Source organism: Pleurodeles waltl, chromosome 10, assembly GCF_031143425.1.
Source record: "Pleurodeles waltl isolate 20211129_DDA chromosome 10, aPleWal1.hap1.20221129, whole genome shotgun sequence".
Classification (NCBI taxonomy): domain Eukaryota; kingdom Metazoa; phylum Chordata; class Amphibia; order Caudata; family Salamandridae; genus Pleurodeles; species Pleurodeles waltl.
In genome coordinates this window covers 422,992,215-423,014,210 of record NC_090449.1, presented here as the reverse complement: position 1 = coordinate 423,014,210, position 21,996 = coordinate 422,992,215, and the positions used below count along the sequence as shown (strand labels likewise).

At 46.6% G+C, this 21,996-nt stretch overlaps 1 protein-coding gene across 3 annotated transcripts in view; it reads right to left on the bottom strand.

Annotated features, from left to right (window-relative positions):
* CFAP70 (cilia and flagella associated protein 70) overlaps positions 1–21,996 on the bottom strand; it is a 947,035-nt gene that overhangs the window by 863,422 nt on the left and 61,617 nt on the right. For 2 of the 3 annotated variants that reach the window (XM_069210675.1, XM_069210678.1), the window contains exon 3: positions 11,003–11,050. The exons of the other annotated variant lie outside the window; for it this stretch is intronic. In XM_069210675.1, the coding sequence (XP_069066776.1) occupies positions 11,003–11,050 (48 nt within the window). The remainder of the gene's footprint in view (positions 1–11,002; positions 11,051–21,996) is intronic. 3 annotated transcript variants of the gene reach the window in all.

Below are 21,996 nucleotides of genomic sequence, written 5' to 3'. Positions count from 1 at the left end.
TAGCAGTTCAACACAAAGGTGTAAATGTCAATGCTGTGGCCGGTTGCATCGGACTCCATTTATACCCAGCCAAGGACACAACATAGAGCTCTGAGGGGGGAATGTTCCCTTCTTGAGATCTTCTAAATACGTTTGCCCACCATATGACAGGTTTCAGCTCCAGCATATCATAAAAGTCTACTTCTCTCTGAGGCAGGCTGGGAGTGAGGCTCCTGCCGTTACTGAAATATTGACAGCTGCCTCTTGAAGTGAGGGACACTGCTGTTACTGAGATGCAGAAGTCATGCAAGATGTTAGAGGTCAGAATGCCATTAAGTCGCAGAGTCCTTTATAGAGCACTGGGTAGAGCTGCTTTTTTAGGTTTGACTACAGACAACTTTAGTTGCGTCAAAAAATAGAATCAGTAGTAGAGACAGCGTATTTGCATTTTTTTTTCATGGCTTGCCATTGTATGAGTGGGCTGTTTATCAATATTGTTGCATTTTATGGATGGTTGCATTGTCACTTTTGTTCTCCATTAGGTGATAGGGAATCAAGTTGTCATTTTGTTAAACTACAACCACGCTGTGTGTTTTAATGTATTGACGTCACTGACACAACAGTATTTTAGTTGCTGTTTCATGGTTTTGCATAGTAAATGCCTGCTGTTTGGATGACATAGCCTTTCATAAAGATGGAGTTCTGTTTAATAATTGTCCATGCACACTCATTTGTTTTACTTTGCTGTCATAACAGTGGATTTACAGCTTTTTTTGTTCACAGAGTAAAGACACAGATAGGCTTTCTTAATAATGCCACAAAACACCAGTCTACTGTCAAAAGTATCTTCTGTGCAATAGTTTGCTGTGCCTGCCGTTTAAGTTACTCCAGTCTGCAGCACTCCACTCTATGACATTGAACTCTACACCACTGCAGTCTACTCTGCCCCACTCAACTCTACATACCTCTACATCACTGCACTCTATGCCAATGCACTCGACATCACTTTACTCAAAACCAGTGAACTCTAAACCAATCTACTCTACACCATTGTACTTTAAGCCACTTTACTCTACACCACTCTACTGCATGCCACTCTATGATGCTCTCTACTCCATTAAACTCTGCTACACTGACACACTCTTCCACTCTTTACCACTCCACTCTACAGCACTCCACTCTATGCCATTCTACAACACTACTCCACTATACAAATCTCTACGCAACGCCCTCTATGCCACTCCCTCAAACTGTACTCCACTCTATGAGACACTACTCCACTCCATGACAATCTACCCTGCTGAAAGCCACTCGACTCTACAGCACTCTACGCAATACCCTCTACACCAATCCATGACACTCTATGCCACTCCAAGACACTCTACTCAATTCTGACACTGTGCTCCATTCTATGCCACTGAACTCTATGCCCTTCCACTCTAAGACACTCTATCCCTCCACAACAATGTACGCTATTCCAAGACTCTCCACTCCACTTCTCTCTTCTTCACGCCACTCTACACCATAATTAACAGCATCCACTCTGGGGTACAAAAATTGCTAAAACATATGGGCAAAGCCAATAGCTCTTGCATAGGCAAGACCTATTAGCTCTGCGAATGCCTGTTTACATAGCGGTCTCATTTTAGCTTTCAGGATCTACAACTACTAGGATCCCATTGCTCACAAGATAACCCCCAGAATCAGTGTTTATAGGTATCTCAGTACATTAGGTGGTGCCATTCTGAAAACCAACTTTCTTGTAGTAAGGTGAAACCATTTGCTAGGATGTTAAGTCGAACTAATGGTTCTGTGTAAGAATTTCCCCATCATATCATTGTTATTAATCCTTGCATGAGCATCAACTGGCTACATCATGACAGCCCGCATCTTAGGGTGTCCGTATGGACTCCAGTTTTGCTTAGATTGTCAAACCTTGTTTTTTTCAGCTTGCATTTTCACAATTCCAGCCCCTACCTGCATAAACATTGAGCTGTATTACAAGTTACTTTGAAATTTACAATGTCTCTGCTACTACAACTATGGGTAACAAATTGTTACAAATTGTCAACGAGAAAACTTTTAAACAAAATCACCCGCTCAACTTTTTCGAAAGTGGCCTTACCTGAAATGTGGAAGACTTTCCTTGACTTCCTGCCTTTATGCTTAACTTTCTTTCATTTTTTGTGTTTGGTTACAGCTTAACCCTCAGAGGTAGCATAATCAGACGATTCACAAACGGGCCCTATACATCTGCGCAGCCCCCTATTTCCAAAAGGAGAGAACTGCACCTGTTTAGGCAAAGCTGTGAAAAGTGTACTGTGAACCGAGCCACTTCGTACTGCATTCCTTTTATTTATAATTTTAGTAAAGCCTTTGCATACAAAGAAGCTACAAATCACTCAAAAATAATATTGGGAGATATGAGGCATAAAGGAAGACATTAGGGGATTAAAAACAGTTAAAAACCAAATGCCTTTTCGGATGAAAAAAGCAGGAGCAGAAAGGTTCAAAGGGTGAAGCCACTGGGAATGTAGCGGGTGTTTCCATTAATCATTTATACATTGACTCGGGCAACAATAAGTGATTCTGGACAGCCAGCCGATGCCATCTGACACTAAACCTTAAATCAGACACCCTTAAACCCTATTTGTCAAACCTTTAGCCATCAACCATATCACTTTAACACCAACCCTTCCTCCATACCCTTAACGCTATACCCCTAAACCTTAGCTCTTATGCCCAAAGCCCTTAAACCTCGTCCATGTACCCCAAACACATTCACCTAATCCTATATATACCCCACACTCTTAATCCTATACCCCATACCTCAAGCAATATAACCTTAACTCTTGGGATAAGTGCTTACTCTTGATCTCTGTATTCTAAACCTTCTAGTCTTAACCCTGTAATCGAAGCCCCTAACCACTATAACCTATTCCCTTGACCCTATATCCAAAGCCCTTAACCTAAACTCATACACCTACAACTTTAGCCCTCTATCCTTAAGCCCTAACACCAGGTTATTAATATATATCATCTATACCTTTAACTCTTTACTCCTAGCCTTAACTCCTTACCCTTAACTCCCTAAATGCTGACACCTACTGATACTCTGCACCCTACACCCTTCACCTATACCATACCCTTACCCTTCACCCCAAATCCTTCAGTCTTTCCATCTCTATTCACTGCCCTTACCTCATTATATTTTGGGATCAAACACATTGGGAAGCGTTTCTTTATTGAAGTATTTATTTTTTTAGAAGTAATGATAGAGAAGTACAAGTTACTTATCTTTGGTAACAATATTTCTGATAGAGACATAATATAGTTGCAGTTTCCTTACCTTTGAATTTCCCCAGGCGTCAGACTGGATCTGGAGATTTTTTTTCGAGCAGTACCACTGTCATGTGGCGTCGGTTGACTCCGCTGGTGTAGTTGGCATTGTGTTTGCTGTGATGACATTGCGGTCGTATATAGGCACCATCCCGGCGCGCTGATGTCAGTGTTCTTTCCCAACTTTCAACGCCAGTAGTCCAGAGCCATGAAGGACACTAAGAGTGGTGTGCCGAAACTAGGGTCCTTAATGGGCAGTTTCTGTCCCTAGAAATCAGTTTTGACAGCGGGGAGGATAGGTGGGTCGGTAAGGAATCTGCAACTAGAATATGTCTCTACCGGATATATCGTTACCGAAGGTAAGTAACTTATACATCTGATAGAGACTTCTAGTTGCAGATTCCTGCCCTTTGAATAGATACCCGAGCAATACCATCCCCTGTGGTGGGCTGCAAATCAAGATCACACCAAGAAGTCCTGCAGGGCCGAATGGCCAAAGTAGCCGTCCCTTCGGACAGGACTGTCCAGGCAGTAGTGTTTGGTAAAAGTGTGCAGAGATGCCCACGTTGCTGCTTGACAGATGGCCAGGACTGGAACGCCCCGTGCTAGTGCCCTGGTAGCAGCAGTAGCTCTGGTGGAGTGAGCGCACAAACCTTCAGGAGGTTGCTTTTTAGCCAAAGCATAGCACATTTTGATGCATAAGAGAACCCATCGTGAAATGGTCCTCTTCTGCACTGCCTTCCCCTTCTTTGCACCCACATATCCCACAAAGAGTTGATCGTCCACCTGGAAGTCATTGGTACGATCAAGGTAGAACGCCAACGCTCTTCTTGGGTCCAGACGGTGAAGTCTCTCTCTTCATGAGAGGGATGTGGGGGTGCATAAAAGGTAGGCAAGGTGATTGACTGTCTGACATGGAAGGGTGTCACTACTTTAGGTAGGAAAGAAGCCCTCGTGCGAAGTACCACTTCGTCAGGATGTATGGCCAGGAAAGGTGGCTTAGATGACAGAGCCTGGAGCACACTTACTCTGCGGGCAGAGGTAATGGCAACTAAAAAGACAGTACTGATGGTTAAGAGCCGTAAAGGGCAGTTGTGAAGTGGCTCAAACGTGGCACACATTAGGTATGTTAATACCAGATTTAGATCCCATTGGGGCATGATGAATGGGATACGAGGAAAGAGGTGTGTGAGGCCATTAAGAAACCTCCCAACTATAGGAGATTTAAATAAGGAAGGCTGATCTGGTAACCTCAAGAAGGCAGAGATAGTAGAAAGATATCCCTTAAGAGTGGCCAGGTTTGAACCCTGCTGGGCAAGGGACAGAATAAAGAGGAGGACTTGAGAAAGACATAGCAGATAGAGGATCGCCAGATTTGTCGATGCACTATGCCACAAATTTCTTCCAACAACAGGCGTATACGGTTTTGGTTGAGGGACACCTGGCTGCCAAGATAACATTACATACTTCAGGTGGCAGGTCAAAAAACGTTAACTGTCGCCACTCAATCTCTACGAAAGGAGGCAGAGGGTGGACAGGTTCAGATGGAGGGCCCTCCCCTGCTGCTGTGACAGAAGATCCCCCCGAAGAGGCAGTGTGATCGGAGGAGCTATGGCCATGCTCCACAGCTTGGGGTTCCAGACTCTTCGTGTCCAGTCCGGAGCCACCAGTGTAACTTGGGCCGGTCTTGCCTGATCTTCTTTAGAACTCTGGGCAGAAGTGGTATGGGCGGAAAGGCGTACAGGAGGCCTGAATTCTACTCAAGATGAAAGATGTCGCCGAACGAGTGTCACCTTGGAAACGCCAACACGCAAAACAGCTGCCATTGCGCGTTCTCAACGGAGGCGAACAAGTCTAACCAAGGTTCTCCCCACTGAAGGAAAAGACCTCGCGCCACCTCTGGATGGAGACGCCAATCTTGATTGACCACACATCGTCGGCTGAGTTTGTCTGCTCTGGCATTCAAAGAGCCCACCAGGTGTTGAACCACCAGGGAAATGCCCTGATGTTCTAGCCAAGTACAGAGGCGAAGAGCCTCTTGACAAAGGGTCCACAACCCCACTCCGCCTTGTTTGTTGCAGTACCACATAGCAGTGGTGTTGTCTGTGAACACTTGCACTGCTTCCCCTTGAGAGAAGGAAGGAATGCTTTCAATGCTAGTCGAATTGCAAGGAGCTCCAGATGATTGATATGGAACTCGGTTTCCGCCGGAGACCACAGGCCTCTGATCTCCGCCTCTCCCACGTGGCTGCCCTATCCCAGGAGTGACGCATCTGTCATGACTGTTAGATCTGGTTGGGGAAATGAGTGATTTGCCATTGACACAATCCTGATTTGTTAACCACCACTGCAGGTCTCTCGCAGTTCCTTCCGAGATCTGGACCTTGACGAAGAGATTCCCCTGAGGCTGCGCCCACTGGAACTTCAGGTACCACTGCAGAGCCCCATATGCCATTTGGCATTTTGAACTAGCAGGATGCAGGAAGCCATGAGGCCCAGCAGCCTCAGAGTCATTCTCACCGAAATCCAGGACAGAGGCTGAAACATCGGTATCATAGCCCGACTATCATGGATTTGCTTTGGTAAGGCCAAAGGGGAGCACGGTAAACTGAAAGTGCTTGGGACCTACCACGAATCGTAGGCAAAGTCAGTGGGCCAGCAAGAGAGGAATATGGAAGTATGCATCTTGCAAGTCTTACACTACCATCCAGTCTCTGGGATCCAGGGCAGATAGGACCTGAGCCAATGTCAACATTTTGAACTTCTCCTTTTTGAGGAAGAAGTTGAGGGACCAAAGATCTAATATAGGACGAAATCCTTTGTCCTTTTTCAGCACCAGAAACTAGCGGGAATAGAAACCACGACCTACTTCAGGCAACGGAACTCTCTCAATAGCTCCTTTGGCCATAAGGGCTTGGACTACCACACGGAGAAGCGACATATGATCCTCCGATATTCGATTGTATGAAGACGGCATGGCTGGAGGAGGTGTCTCGAAGGGGAGGGAGTAGCCCCTTCGGACAATCTGGATGACCCACCTGCCTGAGGTAATGGATTGCCATTGGGGCAGGCAGGTGATGGTGAATCCTGCTGCCAACTGGTTCCTGGTGTACCTGCGGACTTGGAAGGTTTGGAGGGTGAGGAGGGGCGGGGGTGGACTGTGCGACCCACTGGCTCCCTGATCCCTGAGGGTGTGGGATCCCACGTCCGTTGCTGCGCAGGGGCTGTACAGCATGCGCGAGTCGATGGCCAGGGGGGAAAGGACACATTTGCGTGTCCCTTCCGTAGCCACGAAATGGGCAAAAGGTGGGCTGCTGGGGTTTAGAAGCGGGCATGAGGCCAAGGGACCGGGCCGTGGCTCGGGAATCCTTAAAGCGCTCAAGTGCCGAGTCCGCCTTGTCCCTATCTGGGGGTGCCGCAGGAAAATGGGCCAGATGAAGAGGAAGCCTGGATGACAAGGCTCTCAAGCATGGGGTATTGGGTGAGGAATTTCAGGTCTGATGGTGCAGGCCAATGGCGACGGGCAAACGTCCTATTCACAGGAGACCCTGTGCTGGGTCTGGACCAAGTACCCAAAAGGACATCTGTCAGTGCCTCATTAAAGAGAAGAAGGGGTTCGGAAGAGGAAGACCTCGGCTGAAGCACATCGGTTAGGATATTAGGCCTAACCTCCACAGAAGGTAGCTCGAGGTCAAGGACCTCAGCCCCCCTTCTCACCACCATGAAATATGAGGCACCCTCCTCCGTAGCCACGGTAGGAGGAGAGAGCATACCAGTGTCAGGGGAGGTGTCTAGACCACTGGCATCACCCAAATCCTGCACCCAGTCCATTTGGGGGTGAAGCTGGTATTCTAAAGGGTCCAGCGTCCCCTCCGTACTCTCCCCGTATCCATACCCATAAGCATAAGGGTTTGGATCAACCTTGGGCCCAGGAGAGCCCATAGAGAACAGACTCAGTGTCGAGCGACGTTGTTCCGGCTCCGGGTTGTCAGGTATGAGGATGGGATCGACGTCGATTGTGGGCCCACCCGACATCGGGAGCATTGACGTCTGACCCGACACCGGGGAAGGTCTCTGTGGCACGACCAACATAGGGACGGATCCGCGTTTGGATCCGGAGGGGCCCTCCAGAGCTGTGGCCAAAGCCGACGACTTCGAACCCGAAGGGGGCCCCACCAACTCACCTGTGCCCAAGGGTGCTGAAGGTGGGTCGGTCTGCCCAAAAATGAGGCGCATTGCCTCATAATATTCTTTGAGCTGGGCAGGGGTGGCTCCGGCTCCTGGGAAGTGCGGAGCCAACCCAGATGAAGGCTCCTAGGACAGAGGCATTGAGTGTCGAAGCTCTTCCAGCGCTGCATCGTCCGAGCGACATGGTGAAGTCAAAGAACGATTTTCCTTCTTCTTTTTGTGACCTGAATGTCCCAATGACTTTGAGGATGAAGAGTGTCGGGCAGCCATGAGCTTTAGGGACTGCTCCCTCAAAGCTTTCGGGCCCATGGCCCGACACTCGGAGCACGACTTTGGGTTGTGATTGCGCTCCAGGCACCAAAGACACACGAGGTGCTGATCCCTCACCAACATCGTTCGGTGACAGGAGTCGCAGGGCTTGAATCCAGTCTTGCGGGAAATCCCTTGGCGCATCCACAAACTCGTCAAAAGAATTCAACAAAAGTGTTGACGTAGTCAAAAAATGACTGAGGTAGCTCTCTCCGGATCTGCGCGTAGGCTGGCGTGGAAAGAAATGAACTGAAGCCGGGGTAGCACCTATATACGACTGCGACGTCGATCACGGTGAACACGACGCCAACGACTCCCACTGAGTCGACCAACGCCACCTGACGGTGTGCAGAGGTACTGCTTAAAGAAAAATCTACGGATCCAGTCTGACGCCTGGGGAAATTCAAAGGTAAGGAACCTGCAACTAGGAGTCTTTATCAGATATGGAAATGTTAGTTTTAGAAGTATTTCTTTGGAAGGTTTGATGCAATGCCTGGGACTTTAGTTTTACGGTCTGATGCACTAAAGGCATGTTTTAAGCCTTTAGTGAATAAACATCTTTCCTTCATTTTAAACAAGAAATACTCTCCCTCCTGTGAGTAACCAGATCCTCAATCTTTGCGCAGGCTGCACAAAAGGCCCACCAGGTCTTCACTCTTCATTTAATTGTGGGTTATCTCATATATCATAAAAAATGCCTGTGTTTGAGAAGCAGGGAGTTAAAGAGGTGTACAGTCACTCTTCAACTAGGAGGCAGGAACACTTTTGGAGGAGCCTGTTATTTGTTCAATCCATACTTTAGGATGAGTGAATTAGAGGAAGGAGAGCACACGCCTCCAAGCCTCTACGGTGTGGAGACCTCGGAATAGTAGATTTAGAATATCATAGGTGGAAAAAACAATTGACAATCTCCCCCACCAATTCAAAGCTGACAATTCTAGGAGTTAAAGAACATAAGTATTAGGTTTGGGAAAAGTGATTCACAGGAATATAAACTACTGAAATTAACAAAGCTTTAAAAATACTTTTTCCTACTTGGCCACCAAGCCTACTATCCCAGGTGGGAAAAAAAAATGAAAGAAACAGGCTACCAAGAATAGCAATGTATTTAATCTTTCTTGCATGCCCTACCCATTTTTTACTTTCACCTATTTTCACTAGTTGTTCATATGCACTGCAAATCTTTTTTTTTACTGAAACTGTAAAATGCCTGTCTTAAGGAAGCCTGCTAGATATGTCCCTACTTATATACTAATTATTACTTCAAGTCTTGAGAAGTTTTAAGACAAAGGGAACGTGGATGATGTATGAGACTATTATACACATTTTGCAGGGAAATGTGTTTATGTTTCATGCAACATGCATAGAAAATTATTTTAGGTCAAAACAGTACCTGACATATGAGAAATGGGACGATGTCACAAAGAGTTTTTGCAGTAACATTAGTAAGCTGCTGCTGGGTTCCGATAACGAACACACATATCACTATCCCCGAGTATTAGATTTAAACACATTTAGAATTTGGATAAGGGTGTCTGTGCTCTGTCAGTGACCTGGCCAAACAGGGCACGAAAGAGCTGAAACTGGATCATACATGAAAGGATGTTCCGCACAGGTGCCCCCAAAATACATTTGTCCGAAGGCCCCCAAAATCCTTAAAATGTCCCTGTTCAGGGCTCCTCAAAGGTCTCAGCTGCTTGACAAGAGAAGAGTGAGTTTTGAACTCACAAACCAACTTTGGATTTTGCTGGGGCAATGTATGCAGGCCTTGGGCACCTCCAGCCAAGTGCTGGAGGGTTAATTACTTCATGATCAGCCCTCTCATTGATGAAGAATGAATCAAGCATGTATGTTCTTACTAATTTCCCCCATGCTGCAAGGTTAATTCCAAAACATATTTTTCAATATGCAGGATGCCTAAGTGGAACTCTTCAAGGGACGATATTAGGGTATTGGAGGTGGGGGAGGGAGCGAGGTCGGATAGGTGTACCAGTGACATGTATTAGTTCAGTAAATAGTGATATAGCTCGAGAGATTATCAATAAATATCTCGGGGAAGCACTGAGAGACATAAACGCGTGAAAGATCAGATAGCTCCAATGCAGCTTCTGACATTAGTTCCAAGGCAACAAAACCACGAGGAATCTGTGCAATCCTGTGCTGCCATGCAGCAACACGTTATGCCAGGAATCCACCTTCTGAACCGGAATTTCTAGCCCCATATATATGGCAGCTCCCAATACCCAATAAAGGGTACATTTTACAGTTATAGATTTCCGCTCTAGCTTCAAATAAAGCAAACCAGTGCCCTGTAGGAAACGGCGCTGCCACAAGCACACCAGCAAGGAAATACTTTTTCGACTGAAGCTTTTCTTTAAAAATTCTGTCAAATGATTAAGCAAAGTAAATAATGTACTATCCAGGTTTGTTTTGTTTAACCTGAAGCTAACAAACAAGGATCTTGTTTTTGAGGTAACAGTCAAACCGCTAAAACAACAGTAAAGGTTTTTTTTGTATATCGCTGTACAAATGTTTTGAAGATGTTGTTTGCCTTTTAGAGGTCTTGCCACTGCAGGTGGTCCAGGCTATTACTTGAGGTAACCATTTAAAAAGTCCTCTCCCTTTTTTGTAATAGTTTGAACACTAGAACAGGTATGAATAGTAGACCACTAGTTCACTAGAACAATTTAGCTGAGCTTATATAAGAAACCATGTTTATCACCTGTACAGAAAACAGAGTCTGCACCAGGCTTAAAATATGTGAATGAATCGTTTGTGCCATGGGAATCAAGTCTGCATGTTCTGGATTGCCAGTGAACATTTTGATAGGAAGAAAGTCTGGACTTGATGAATTTCAACAGCGTTTCAATTGCCAGCCCTGCTTATTATTGCCAATGTCACATTCTGCACTGTGTTGTTTTGAGAAAGGTTTCAGAGCCTTTACATTCAATTTATGACTGAGTAGCAACAGTACCAAAACTTGAACTTCTTTAATTCTTCGCTCTATAGTTCTACCCCACAGCTCTCTTTTCTCTATTCTGCTAAACTCGCCTGCGTGGTGACGTAGATCAAAATATAAGAGGTACTCACAATTCAGCTTTTCTTCTCAACATTCATGACATCTCATCTGGATAATTAACAGATGCTACTATAACTCACGGGTTCACTGTAATGACAGGAAACTCACCGACTGCCATGAAATCTTCTTAGAGCCTGATACCTCCACTAAGTCACCCTAAAGTAAACACAAGTGAAGAACATTCCTTTTTACATTGCATATTCTATTAACAGAGGCCCCGCTTTTAACTTATTTCTATGCCACTATGTGTATACTAGATCACTGCCTGACACTAATGACAGTGGTTTCTGAATACATTTTGCAAGAAAGTGAGTTCCAAATGTTGCAAGCATTAACCCGAGGCAGGTCTCAGATAACTGCAGACTGGGGGTGCCATAAATTCCAGTGGGACCTGCTAAGAGAAAGGAGGTGTGAAAAGATGGGAGAATATGTGAAATCAGTTGTAATGCTTTTGGCTGGATCCTGTCTGGGGTTAATGGCGTGGAGACATATTGAAAGTTTCTTCTGCCTATGCAACCAGATTTTTTTATCCTGTATAACAGGGGTATGGGTTTCTGCATAATGTCACCACTTAGCTCCTGCTTACATACTCGGTTGTCTACATATTATGTTTGGTTTATCATCAAGAAGGGGGACTTACCATTTATTCCACAGTACCCTTCTTGTGAATTGTGCAATAAGATGTTCTTACAGATTCATGGTGCATAGTCTGATCTGAATGAGGCCCATCTGTTCAATGTTATAACATGCAAAATTATTTGTGATGTACACTTGAACATATCATTAACATCAGCCTTTGCTCACAGACATAGGGGGTTATTCCAACTTTGGAGGAAGTGGTAATCCGTCCCAAAAGTGACGGTAAAGTGACGGATATACCACCAGCCGTATTACGAGTCCATTATATCCTATGGAACTCGTAATACGGCTGGTGGTAAATCCGTCACATTTGGGACGGATTACCACCTCCTCCAAAGTTGGAATAACCCCCATAATCTCTTATAACATAGGTATTTTCTGTGGAAAATAATTTATAGTCCACAATTTACCACGATGTTGGAATCGCAAAAACAGCTTGGATTTTTAACAAAGCAGTGCCGAGAATCCTCACATCTAAACCCTTGATGTAATGGATCTGAAGCTAAATTGTTCCCATGCATCCTGCAATTTATGTGCAGAACAGCTCTGCGTCCATATCATGCAGCCTTCTGTCTTATCTATGGCAAAACATTTTCATTTTAAATGGAAATTCCACTTTGAAACGGTGCATAAACATGCGAAAACATGGCTATACTTACAAACGCATTCATTTATCAAAGTAGGTTTTATTTAAAGCCTTCTAGATATGAGCTAGCATCACCCTCACATGGGAGGCGATTCCAAGTTACCTAACTAATGGCTCAAACATTTCTCGATCCATCTAATCCAAATATAGGTCTCCTGTTTTAAACTACTATATTATCACCTTTGCTTTTATCACATTTATATAATTTATGGTCATTCCTGTAATCTTAATCCTTACTCTTCCTCCTTCACAATTGGATGCCCATTGCCTGCGAGGCAGACAGAATTGGAAAAAGTATCTAAAAATAGAACCTAGTCATTTAAAAAAAAGTTGAGCCTCCGTGTGTTAACATTCTTCTGCAAGCTCTATTTCCTTATGTATGCCTTACCTGCCACCACACAAGTTAGTAGCATACCGTATGGTATTTATAGGGCAGGAGGGGGGCGGGGTGGCTTGTGAAGGAGGGAGAATAAACGTTAAGAGTACATTAACATTCCTTACTTTTTTATCTGTTTTCCTCCGCCACCAATGGGTTAGAAAACAGACTACATAGCTTAAAACAAGTAAATTGCTGAGTAACCTGAACTCTTATGAGTCATATGCTCTGAAACAGAAGATCTCAGCCACTTGGCAATTTTACCTTTAGCAACTTTGTTACCTAGGTTGAGACAATCATATGTGAGAGACATGCTATGAAAGTGAGGTAACATTTCTAAGAACTAGAAATGTATAGATTACATCGGATTTCTTCAGCTGAAAGGGCATGGTGTCCAGGCTGAAAAACTGGGAGAACTGCGTTTTAATCAAAATGATGATTTATTAAAGCTTAGAAATGAAGGAAAGGACCATTTGAAGTATAACACTGTCTTGAAGTATATCACTGTCTTTGTGGAAAACAATCATAAGATCTTGGTAAAGAAGAGCCTGAAGTTATCTAGTTCCTCTGGCAAATATTAAAGTCAGCAGCAAAAGCTGCCTTCCAAGTCAGCAGATCTAGTTCACAAAAGGCACTGTGCTCAAATGGCTAATGCAGTAATATGGAAAAACAGAGAGTGAAATCCCACGAGGCAGGGTTTGTAAAAGGAAGATGGAGATGTAGGGGACCATCAAGTGTCACCTCAAATGCTCATTTGTTAAAAGAAAATGTTACAAAAGGAATATTTAAGCATGTCACAATTATAGATAATGAACCTATGTATATGTTATTTATAGAAAACACATTTAGTCAGAAGACAGGGTCAACAGCAATTAATCAGTCAACTGTGATTGGAGAGGTAGCTGGTTTCCAAGACAAAAGTGGAATGTTACTGCATTGTGATATGTCCTTAAAGAAGTGTGTATGGGAATCAGCATTGATTGGCATAGAGGCCTAATGTAAAATGAAAGACAAAACATCATTTAAAGATGCCTTCAAAGAGTTTGTCACCTCTACAACTCAGTTCAGAACTCTTCCTCTTAGCTATATGGTTTTACATTGCTTCTGAGTTGAATCTTTTGAATCTCCAAATATGAAGCCTACACTCTCTTTCAATAAAGCCACACATGCATAAGCCAATGCTAGGCTCTCAAGTTTAGCAGTGGAAGTTAGAGATGAGGTATCGTGCTCCCAGCTGAACCAGAAGATGACAAGAGGAAGAACCAAAAAGTTTCCCCAGAGGAGAATGATTTCCGTGTATCATATTTGACAAGGTCAACAGAGGAAAGATTTGATGGAATTACAACTCATGCATACTGATATCCAACCCTCTCACCCCCAACCAAAAAGTCCAGAAGAACGAGTTACTTACCTTCGGTAACGACTTTTCTGGTGGATACATTAGCTACCTGTGGATTCCTCACCTAATGAATACTCCCATGGCGCCAGCATTCGACGGAAATCTTCTTCCTAGCTTCTGCACGTCGACGAGGACGTCACAATTGCCCACGCGACGCCGTCTGACGTCATGCAGGCAATAAGAGGTCCTCGCCGACGTGCCGACGTCAGTACCAACATTTTTTACGTGCCTGAGAACAATAATCCAATGCAATGAAAGATAAAGGCAACATCTCACAACATTGCAAAAAAATGGCTATAGATTTAATATAACTTTCATTCATTTTTTTTTTCTTTTTTCTTTTTAAATCAAAACATATATACACTAAATATGTATATACACAAAGAAATATATATACAAATATCCATATATACATAATCTATTGCAGTCCTAAAGACCAAGAGGAGCACACTCAAGGATTACTTGGTGAGACCAAAAAGGCAACGGGGAGGCGGGTGGGACCGTGAGGAATCCACAGGTAGCTAATGTATCCACCAGAAAAGTCGTTACCGAAGGTAAGCAACTCGTTCTTCTGATGGATACAACTACCTGTGGATTCCTCACCTAATGAATAGAGTCCCAAAGCAGTACCGCACTCGGTGGTGGGTGCCTGTATGGTCAAACGAAGAAATCCTACAGCACTGACCGTGCAAAATGGCCGTCCCTTCTGACCTCAGAGTCCAAACAGTAATGCTTCGCAAAAGTGTGAAGGGACGACCAAGTTGCGGCCTTGCAGATGTCGACCACAGGAACACCCCTAGCCAAGGCCGAAGTGGCCGACTTAGCCCTGGTGGAATGAGCTCTAATACCTTCAAGAGGATCCTTCTTTGCTAAAGAGTAACAGATTTTAATACAAAGAACAACCCACCTGGAGAGTGTTCTCTTGTGGACTGCCTTTCCTCTCCTCTTGCCCACGTATCCAATGAACAGCTGATCCTCCAGCCTGAAATCCTTCGTTCTGTCATTGTAGAAGCTTAACGCCCTCTTTGGGTCCAAGCGATGTAGTCTCTCTTCCTCCTTTGAAGGATGAGGCGGAGGATAGAACGTGGACAAAGTAATTGCCTGGGCCAAATGGAAGGGTGAAACAACCTTCGGAAGGAAAGCAGCCTTGGTCCTCAACACCACCTTATCCCCATAAAATGTTGTATAAGGGGGTTTTACCGATAAAGCCTGCAACTCACTCACTCTCCTTGCAGATGTTATGGCCACCAGGAAAACTGTTTTAATAACTAAGAACCTTAAGGGGCAAGAATGCATAGGCTCAAAAGGGGACCCCATAAGGAAAGTCAGGACCAAGGAAAAATCCCATTGAGGCATAACGAAAGGTTTTGGAGGGTATTTATTCATAAGGCCCTTCAAGAATCTAAGAACTATAGGTGATTTAAACAACAATGGTTGGTCTGGAAGACAAATGAAGGCTGACAAAGCAGACAAGTAATCTTTAATAGTAGCCACTGCACAACCTTTCTGCGCTAGAGACAAAGCAAAAGATAAAACATCTGACAAATGAGCACGTAAGGGATCAATCTGTTTCTCTCCACACCATACCACAAATTTAGACCACCTATTAGCGTAGATAGTTTTAGTGGAGTGTCGCCTGGCCGCTAGGATAACATCCACTACATCAGGTGGGAGAGAGAAGGAACTCAGGTTGCCCCGTTCAATCTCCAGGCATGAAGGTGCAGGCTCTGGAGGTTGGGGTGTAAAACCTGCCCCTGCGACTGCGAGAGGAGGTCTGCCCTGAGAGGGAGACGGAGCGGAGGGCACAGTGAGAGTTGGAGAAGGTCCGAGTACCACACCCTCCTTGGCCAATCCGGAGCTATTAAGATGACTTGGGCCCGGTCTTGGCAAATTTTCCTCAACACACGAGGAATCAAGGGTATGGGGGGAAACGCGTAAAGCAACTGGTCACACCAGGTTCTCTGAAACGCGTCCCCCAAAGCCCCCTGCACCGGATACTGGACACTGCAGTATAACGGACAGTGCGTGTTCTCTCGGGTGGCAAACAGATCTATCCGAGGAACCCCCCACAACTGGAAGACTAGACGGACTTGATCTGGATGGAGACGCCACTCGTGGTCGGCCGAGAAATGGCGACTGAGATTGTCCGCACGTACATTCAAGACTCCGGCCAGATGATTTGCTACCAAGCAAATCTGATGGTCCTTTGCCCAGGACCATAGTCGAAGAGCTTCTCTGCAGAGAAGATACGACCCTACTCCTCCCTGCTTGTTTATATACCACATTGCAGTAGTATTGTCCGTTAGGACCTGAACAGACTGACCGCGAAGGGATGGGAGGAAGGCCTTGAGAGCCAGCCGTATCGCCCTCAACTCCAACAGATTGATATGAAAAATCTGTTCCTCTGGAGACCAAAGCCCTTTGATCTCCAGATCCCCCAGATGAGCTCCCCACCCTAGAGTGGAAGCATTGGTTGTGACTGTGGTCACTGGTGGTGACTGCGCGAACGGCTTTCCTTGTGAAAGATTGTTGCTCGCAATCCACCACTTCAAGTCCGCAGCAGCATCTCTGGAGATCTTGACCGAACCTTCGAGATCTCCTTTGTGTTGAGACCACTGCCTTCGGAGGCACCACTGAAGAGCCCTCATGTGCCAGCGAGCATGCGTGACCAACAGTATGCAGGAGGCAAACAGACCCAGCAGACGAAGGACCTTGAGGACTGGAACGACCGCTCCATTTCGAAACATTGGAACCAATTCCTGAATATCTTGAATCCGCTGAGGCGGAGGAAAAGCTCGATCCAATGTTGTATCCAGTACTGCCCCTATGAACAGGAGGCGTTGAGAGGGCTCTAGGTGAGATTTGGGCACGTTCAACGAAAAGCCCAGGTCGAACAACAACTGGGTTGTTGACTGCAGATGATGCAACACAAGCTCCGGGGACTTGGCTTTGATCAACCAGTCGTCCAAGTAGGGGAATACTGCTATCCCCTTCCTCCTGAGCTCTGTCGCAACCACCGACATCACCTTCGTGAAGACTCGGGGTGCCGAAGTAAGACCGAACGGGAGGACCGCAAACTGATAGTGCTGCGACCCCACCACAAACCGGAGATACTTCCTGTGCGACTTGAGTATTGGGATATGAAAATAAGCATCCTGCAAGTCGACAGACACCATCCAATCTCCATTGTTCAACGCCAAAAGCACCTGAGCTAGGGTCAGCATCTTGAACTTTTCCTGTTTGAGGAACCAATTCAAGATCCTCAGGTCCAGGATTGGTCTCAACCGACCATCCTTCTTGGGAATCAGGAAGTACCTAGAGTAACAACCTCGACCCCTTTCCTGCTCTGGGACCAACTCCACCGCGCCCTTTAAAAGGAGGACTTGAACCTCCTGTTCTAACAACAGGAGGTGTTCTTTTGAACAATAAGATGGGCGGGGCGGGATGGGGGGCGGAAACTCCCGAAAGGGAAGGGTGTAGCCTTTTCCCACAATGCTGATAACCCAAGTGTCTGATGTAATAGCCTCCCACTTGTGAAGAAAATGCAGTAACCTTCCCCCTACAGGAGAGGAGTGAGTGGGAATTGGTGGAAGCCTAAGGCTGCTTCCCCTGCTGCACCCCTCCAGAAGACGAGGAAGAGGCAGAGTCCTGCTGAGAGGCTCCCCTGGTGCGGGCCCTACCCCTCCCTCTAACTGATCTAAAGGTGAGAGAAGAGGCAGGCTGCTGGAATCTCCCCCGAAAGGAAGAGGAGGAAGAGCCACGTCCAAATCCACGAAACCTCCTAAAAAATCTGGAGGAGGCAGAAGAAGCGGCTTGCAGTCCTAATGATTTGGCTGTGGCCCTACTTTCTTTAAACCTTTCCAAGGCCGAATCCGCTTTGGCTCCAAAAAGTTTGTCCCCATCAAACGGGAGGTCCAACAGGGTCGACTGCACGTCCGCAGAGAACCCTGAGTTGCGAAGCCAAGCCTGTCTCCTCGCAACCACAGCCGTGCCCATTGCCCTAGCCACTGAGTCAGTCGTATCCAACCCAGATTGGATAACCTGGGTTGCAGCAGCTTGGGCATCCGAGACGATATTCAAGAGTCCTTGGGGAAGCTCCGTATGTGATGATGTTATTTCGTCCATAAGAGCATAGATGTACCTCCCCAAGATACATGTCGCGTTGGTGGACTTCAATGCCATGCTACAGGACGAGAATATTTTCTTGGACAGCTGAGGAAGATACCGGCTTCTTCCACACCTCCAACACCGGATCAAGCAAAGCCTTGTTGAATGGTAAAAGAGGCTCCGCTGCGGTAGAGGCCGGATGTAGGACCTCAGTTAACAAATTCTGTTTCGCCTCCGCTACCGGCAAAGGCAGTTCAAGAAAGTTAGCTGCCTTTCTTACTACAGCATGAAAAGTGGCTGCCTCCTCGGTATACTCCCCTGGATATGACAAGTCCCACTCAGGGGAAGTATCCAGCCCACTAGCTGTATCCAGACCATGAAGATCCTCACCAGAATCCTCAATCTCTCCTTCCTCCAAGACCCGTTGGTATTCCTGCTCCTCCAAGAGGCGGAGAGCACGTCTCCTAGAATGTAGCCTCTCTTCAATACGCGGCGTCGACATGGCATCCACCGAAGTCGAGGATCGGCGCCGATCTCCGGATCCATCTGACGCCATGTCCGGCGCCACAGGCAGCTTCGACGCCGAGGTAGGAGCCGGATGAAGAGAGGCGCGTCTCGGAGTCTCCGATGGTCCTGTCGGAGTCACTGGTCGAAACCCCAAAGTCGACGGGATGGAAACCTCTGGGGCCAAAACCTCTGGATCCACCGGAGCAGACACCGGCGCCGAGCCCACATTCCCTAAGGGGAGAAAGGGCATGAAGGGTGCTGGCCGTAGCGGCGCCGGAGCACCCAAGGTGAAGGCCAACGGCCCGAAGGACCAGTTGGAGCACCGCCTGGAGCCATCTGCTGGAAGATGGTATACATTGCATTCAAAAATGCGGTATTATCGGCTCCAGGGGCAGGAAAAGCCGGATACTGGGGTGCCTGGAACGAAGGCGACCCTGACGCCGGAGAGAACATCTAAGGCTGCGTCACTTCAACCACTGAAGATGTCTGCCCAGACGAAGTCGGCGAAGCCGGAGAAGGCAACGGCGTCGATGGATGTGGAGTGACTGTGGGACTGACCTCCCAAGTCTTTCGACGCCGAGCCGAAGGCGACCTCGATGGAGACTCCTTGCTGGAATGGCGCCGTGAATCCCTACGGCGCCGGGAGTCTCGATGACGCCGATGAGACTTCGGCGAGGAGGACTTCCTATGATGCTTCTTCTCCTTCCTTTTTGACTTCGCCATGAAGAGCTTAGCCTCTCGCTCTTTTAGGGCCTTGGGATTCATGTGTTGACATGAATCACATGTTGCGACGTCGTGGTCGGAGCTTAAGCACCATAAACAGTCCGAATGAGGGTCAGTAACGGACATCTTGCCCCCACACTCTCGACAGGGCTTGAAACCAGACTTCCTCTGAGACATAGTAACCTAAGAGAAAAATCACGCAGCAGAAAAAAACACTGTAACTTCGAAAGCAACAGTAGCTCCCTCGAAGATAACCGTTTCGAATGCATGGAAAAAAGGGAACTGACGTCGGCACGTCGGCGAGGACCTCTTATTGCCTGCATGACGTCAGACGGCATCGCGTGGGCAATTGTGACGTCCTCGTCGACGTGCAGAAGCTAGGAAGAAGATTTCCGTTGAATGCTGGCACCATGGGAGTATTCATTAGGTGAGGAATCCACAGGTAGTTGAATCCATCAGAAAGAGAACATCTCCTGAGGACTTCTCCACAAATCCAGGGGGAAATGCAAGCTCTGGGCATTCAGTGACGATTTCTTTGGGAAAAGATCAATCTGTGAAAAGCTGAAGTTCCTAAAAATAGTCATTAGAAGCCTCTATTTAATTGCCCACTAATGTGGAGTATATTGTAGCCAGCCAAGGAAATCTGCATCCACATATATCTTCCACTGCAGATGTAATGCAACATGCAGAAGCTAGTTGTCCGAAAACTACTACCAGATCTGAACCCAAGACTAAGTTCCCACCTGTCTATTTAAGTAATATATTGCAGTGCTGTCGTTTTGTGAGAACATGAATGTTAAGGTCCTCTGCATGGTACTAGACATTCACCCATATACCTAATGCCCAACTGGTCTGATGTCTGAATCCCTAATGCTCATTTTTGTTGTCATAGGCAAACACAGTTCATGAGTGTGCACCATGACATAGGTCTGTCTCATGGATTGTGGTCTTGTTGGACTGGGAGGGGTGCTCAAAGCACTACTCTCATAATGGTGGAAGGCTAATGCCTTCACCTGGAGTTAAGCAGCACTAGAGTCAGTGGCAGCATACTGTGATGTGTTCAGTAGAAGTGAACAGGTCCTTTTTTTAACAGGTTCACTCATTTGAAATTTCAGCTGCTGTAGACTTAATTCACCCTTGGCCTACATTGATACACTGTGAAGTGCTGCGCAGCGCAGGAGTGGTGGATCTGCTCTGGGTGCATGTGTGCCTAGGAAGGGGACAATACAGGGATAATGCAGTACTGAGCAGAGCGTGCATGGTGAGAGCATGTGCTGTGTGTGCGCCCATAAGGGGTACAATACATGGAGGGTGTAGTGATGTGCATGCAAGGTGAATGCATGGGCTGGATGTATGTGTGCATATGAGTAGGCCAGTACATGAAGGACGCAGTGTTATACAGTGTGTGCATGTTAAATGTGTGTGTTAGATGAATGATGTGTGCCTATGAGTGGTACAATACATAAAGGATACAGCACTGTGTATTGTGTGCGAGTTGAATGCATGCATTGGGCGCATGTGTACCTGTGTATGGTACAATACATGGAGGGTCCTGGGTTCCATTTGGGGATGCCCAGGCCTGTATGGTGAAATATGGAGAGAAAGTAGAGGAATCTCCCAGACAGATGTATATTGCTGCTTTTCTGGAAGCTGGGTGGGACACCCTCCAGAGAGATGAGTCAGGCTTCCCTTGTACACTTCAAAGGGTGCTCTTTGATTCACTGAGAGGTCACAAGGAAGGGGCAAGATGAGGCTGATGAGAGAATAATAAAGAGTACAGCTGGACCCTGGGCTAACCTTTAACACACATATCACTATGGCTGACATCCAGGTGTGAATTCTAGACACTCCAATTGCCTGTGTTGTGAGGATATTAACTTTGGAGTCACTCCTGCTGTGACAAACTGGTTTTCAAAAGGAACAGATAGCAGAAGAGTGGCCACTTCAAAAGAAGAAGAGCCCCATCATAAAACTTCAAAGACTCATACCCTAGACACATAAACCAAGGAATCCAAAATCACATGCCCGGGAGCCTGGAGTGAAAGGACTGCCTGCTTACCAAGACAAGTGTGCGTTGTGGAAAAGATGATATCACTGTACAGAGCGAGTGTTTGAGGTGGCTACTGCATCGATCGAGTTGTTGCCCAGGTGGAGGACAAAATTTGTATGCCAGAGGAGGGCTGCCGTGAATAGAGCGCTGCGTCAATTGGGACAAATTCCATGCATAGTAGTGAGTTGGTGACCCCCTATGCCAGAAGGGGGCACTGTGAAAAGACTGCTGTGTGGTAAGGGCCGTAACCTTGTGTGGTAGCAGGCCGCAAATCTGTATGTCAGGAAGAGCTGCTGCCAAGGACTTCACAGTGCCGTTCGGGCAGGAGCCTTTGTATTGTGAGGATACAGTGCCCTCTTATGCCAGGAGTGGTCACCTGGAGAATCAAGAACTGCGATCCGATCTTTAACCCCCGCTGGAGAAGTGAGGACACGATGGGAGCACCTGCGTACCATCACCCAGGCAGAGACCTGCATCAGGATCATCACAGCAACCCCCACCAGGAGATGGATCAGACACTTACCTTGCAGGAGGCGCCACAGAGAACCTCTGGTTGCATTGGGGGAGTGACCATTTGTGAGGCACTCTGCACCCGCTGACTAACCTGAATTCGTCTTCTGCCTCTTTAAGTGCTCGCTACAGGGGTGCACTCAAG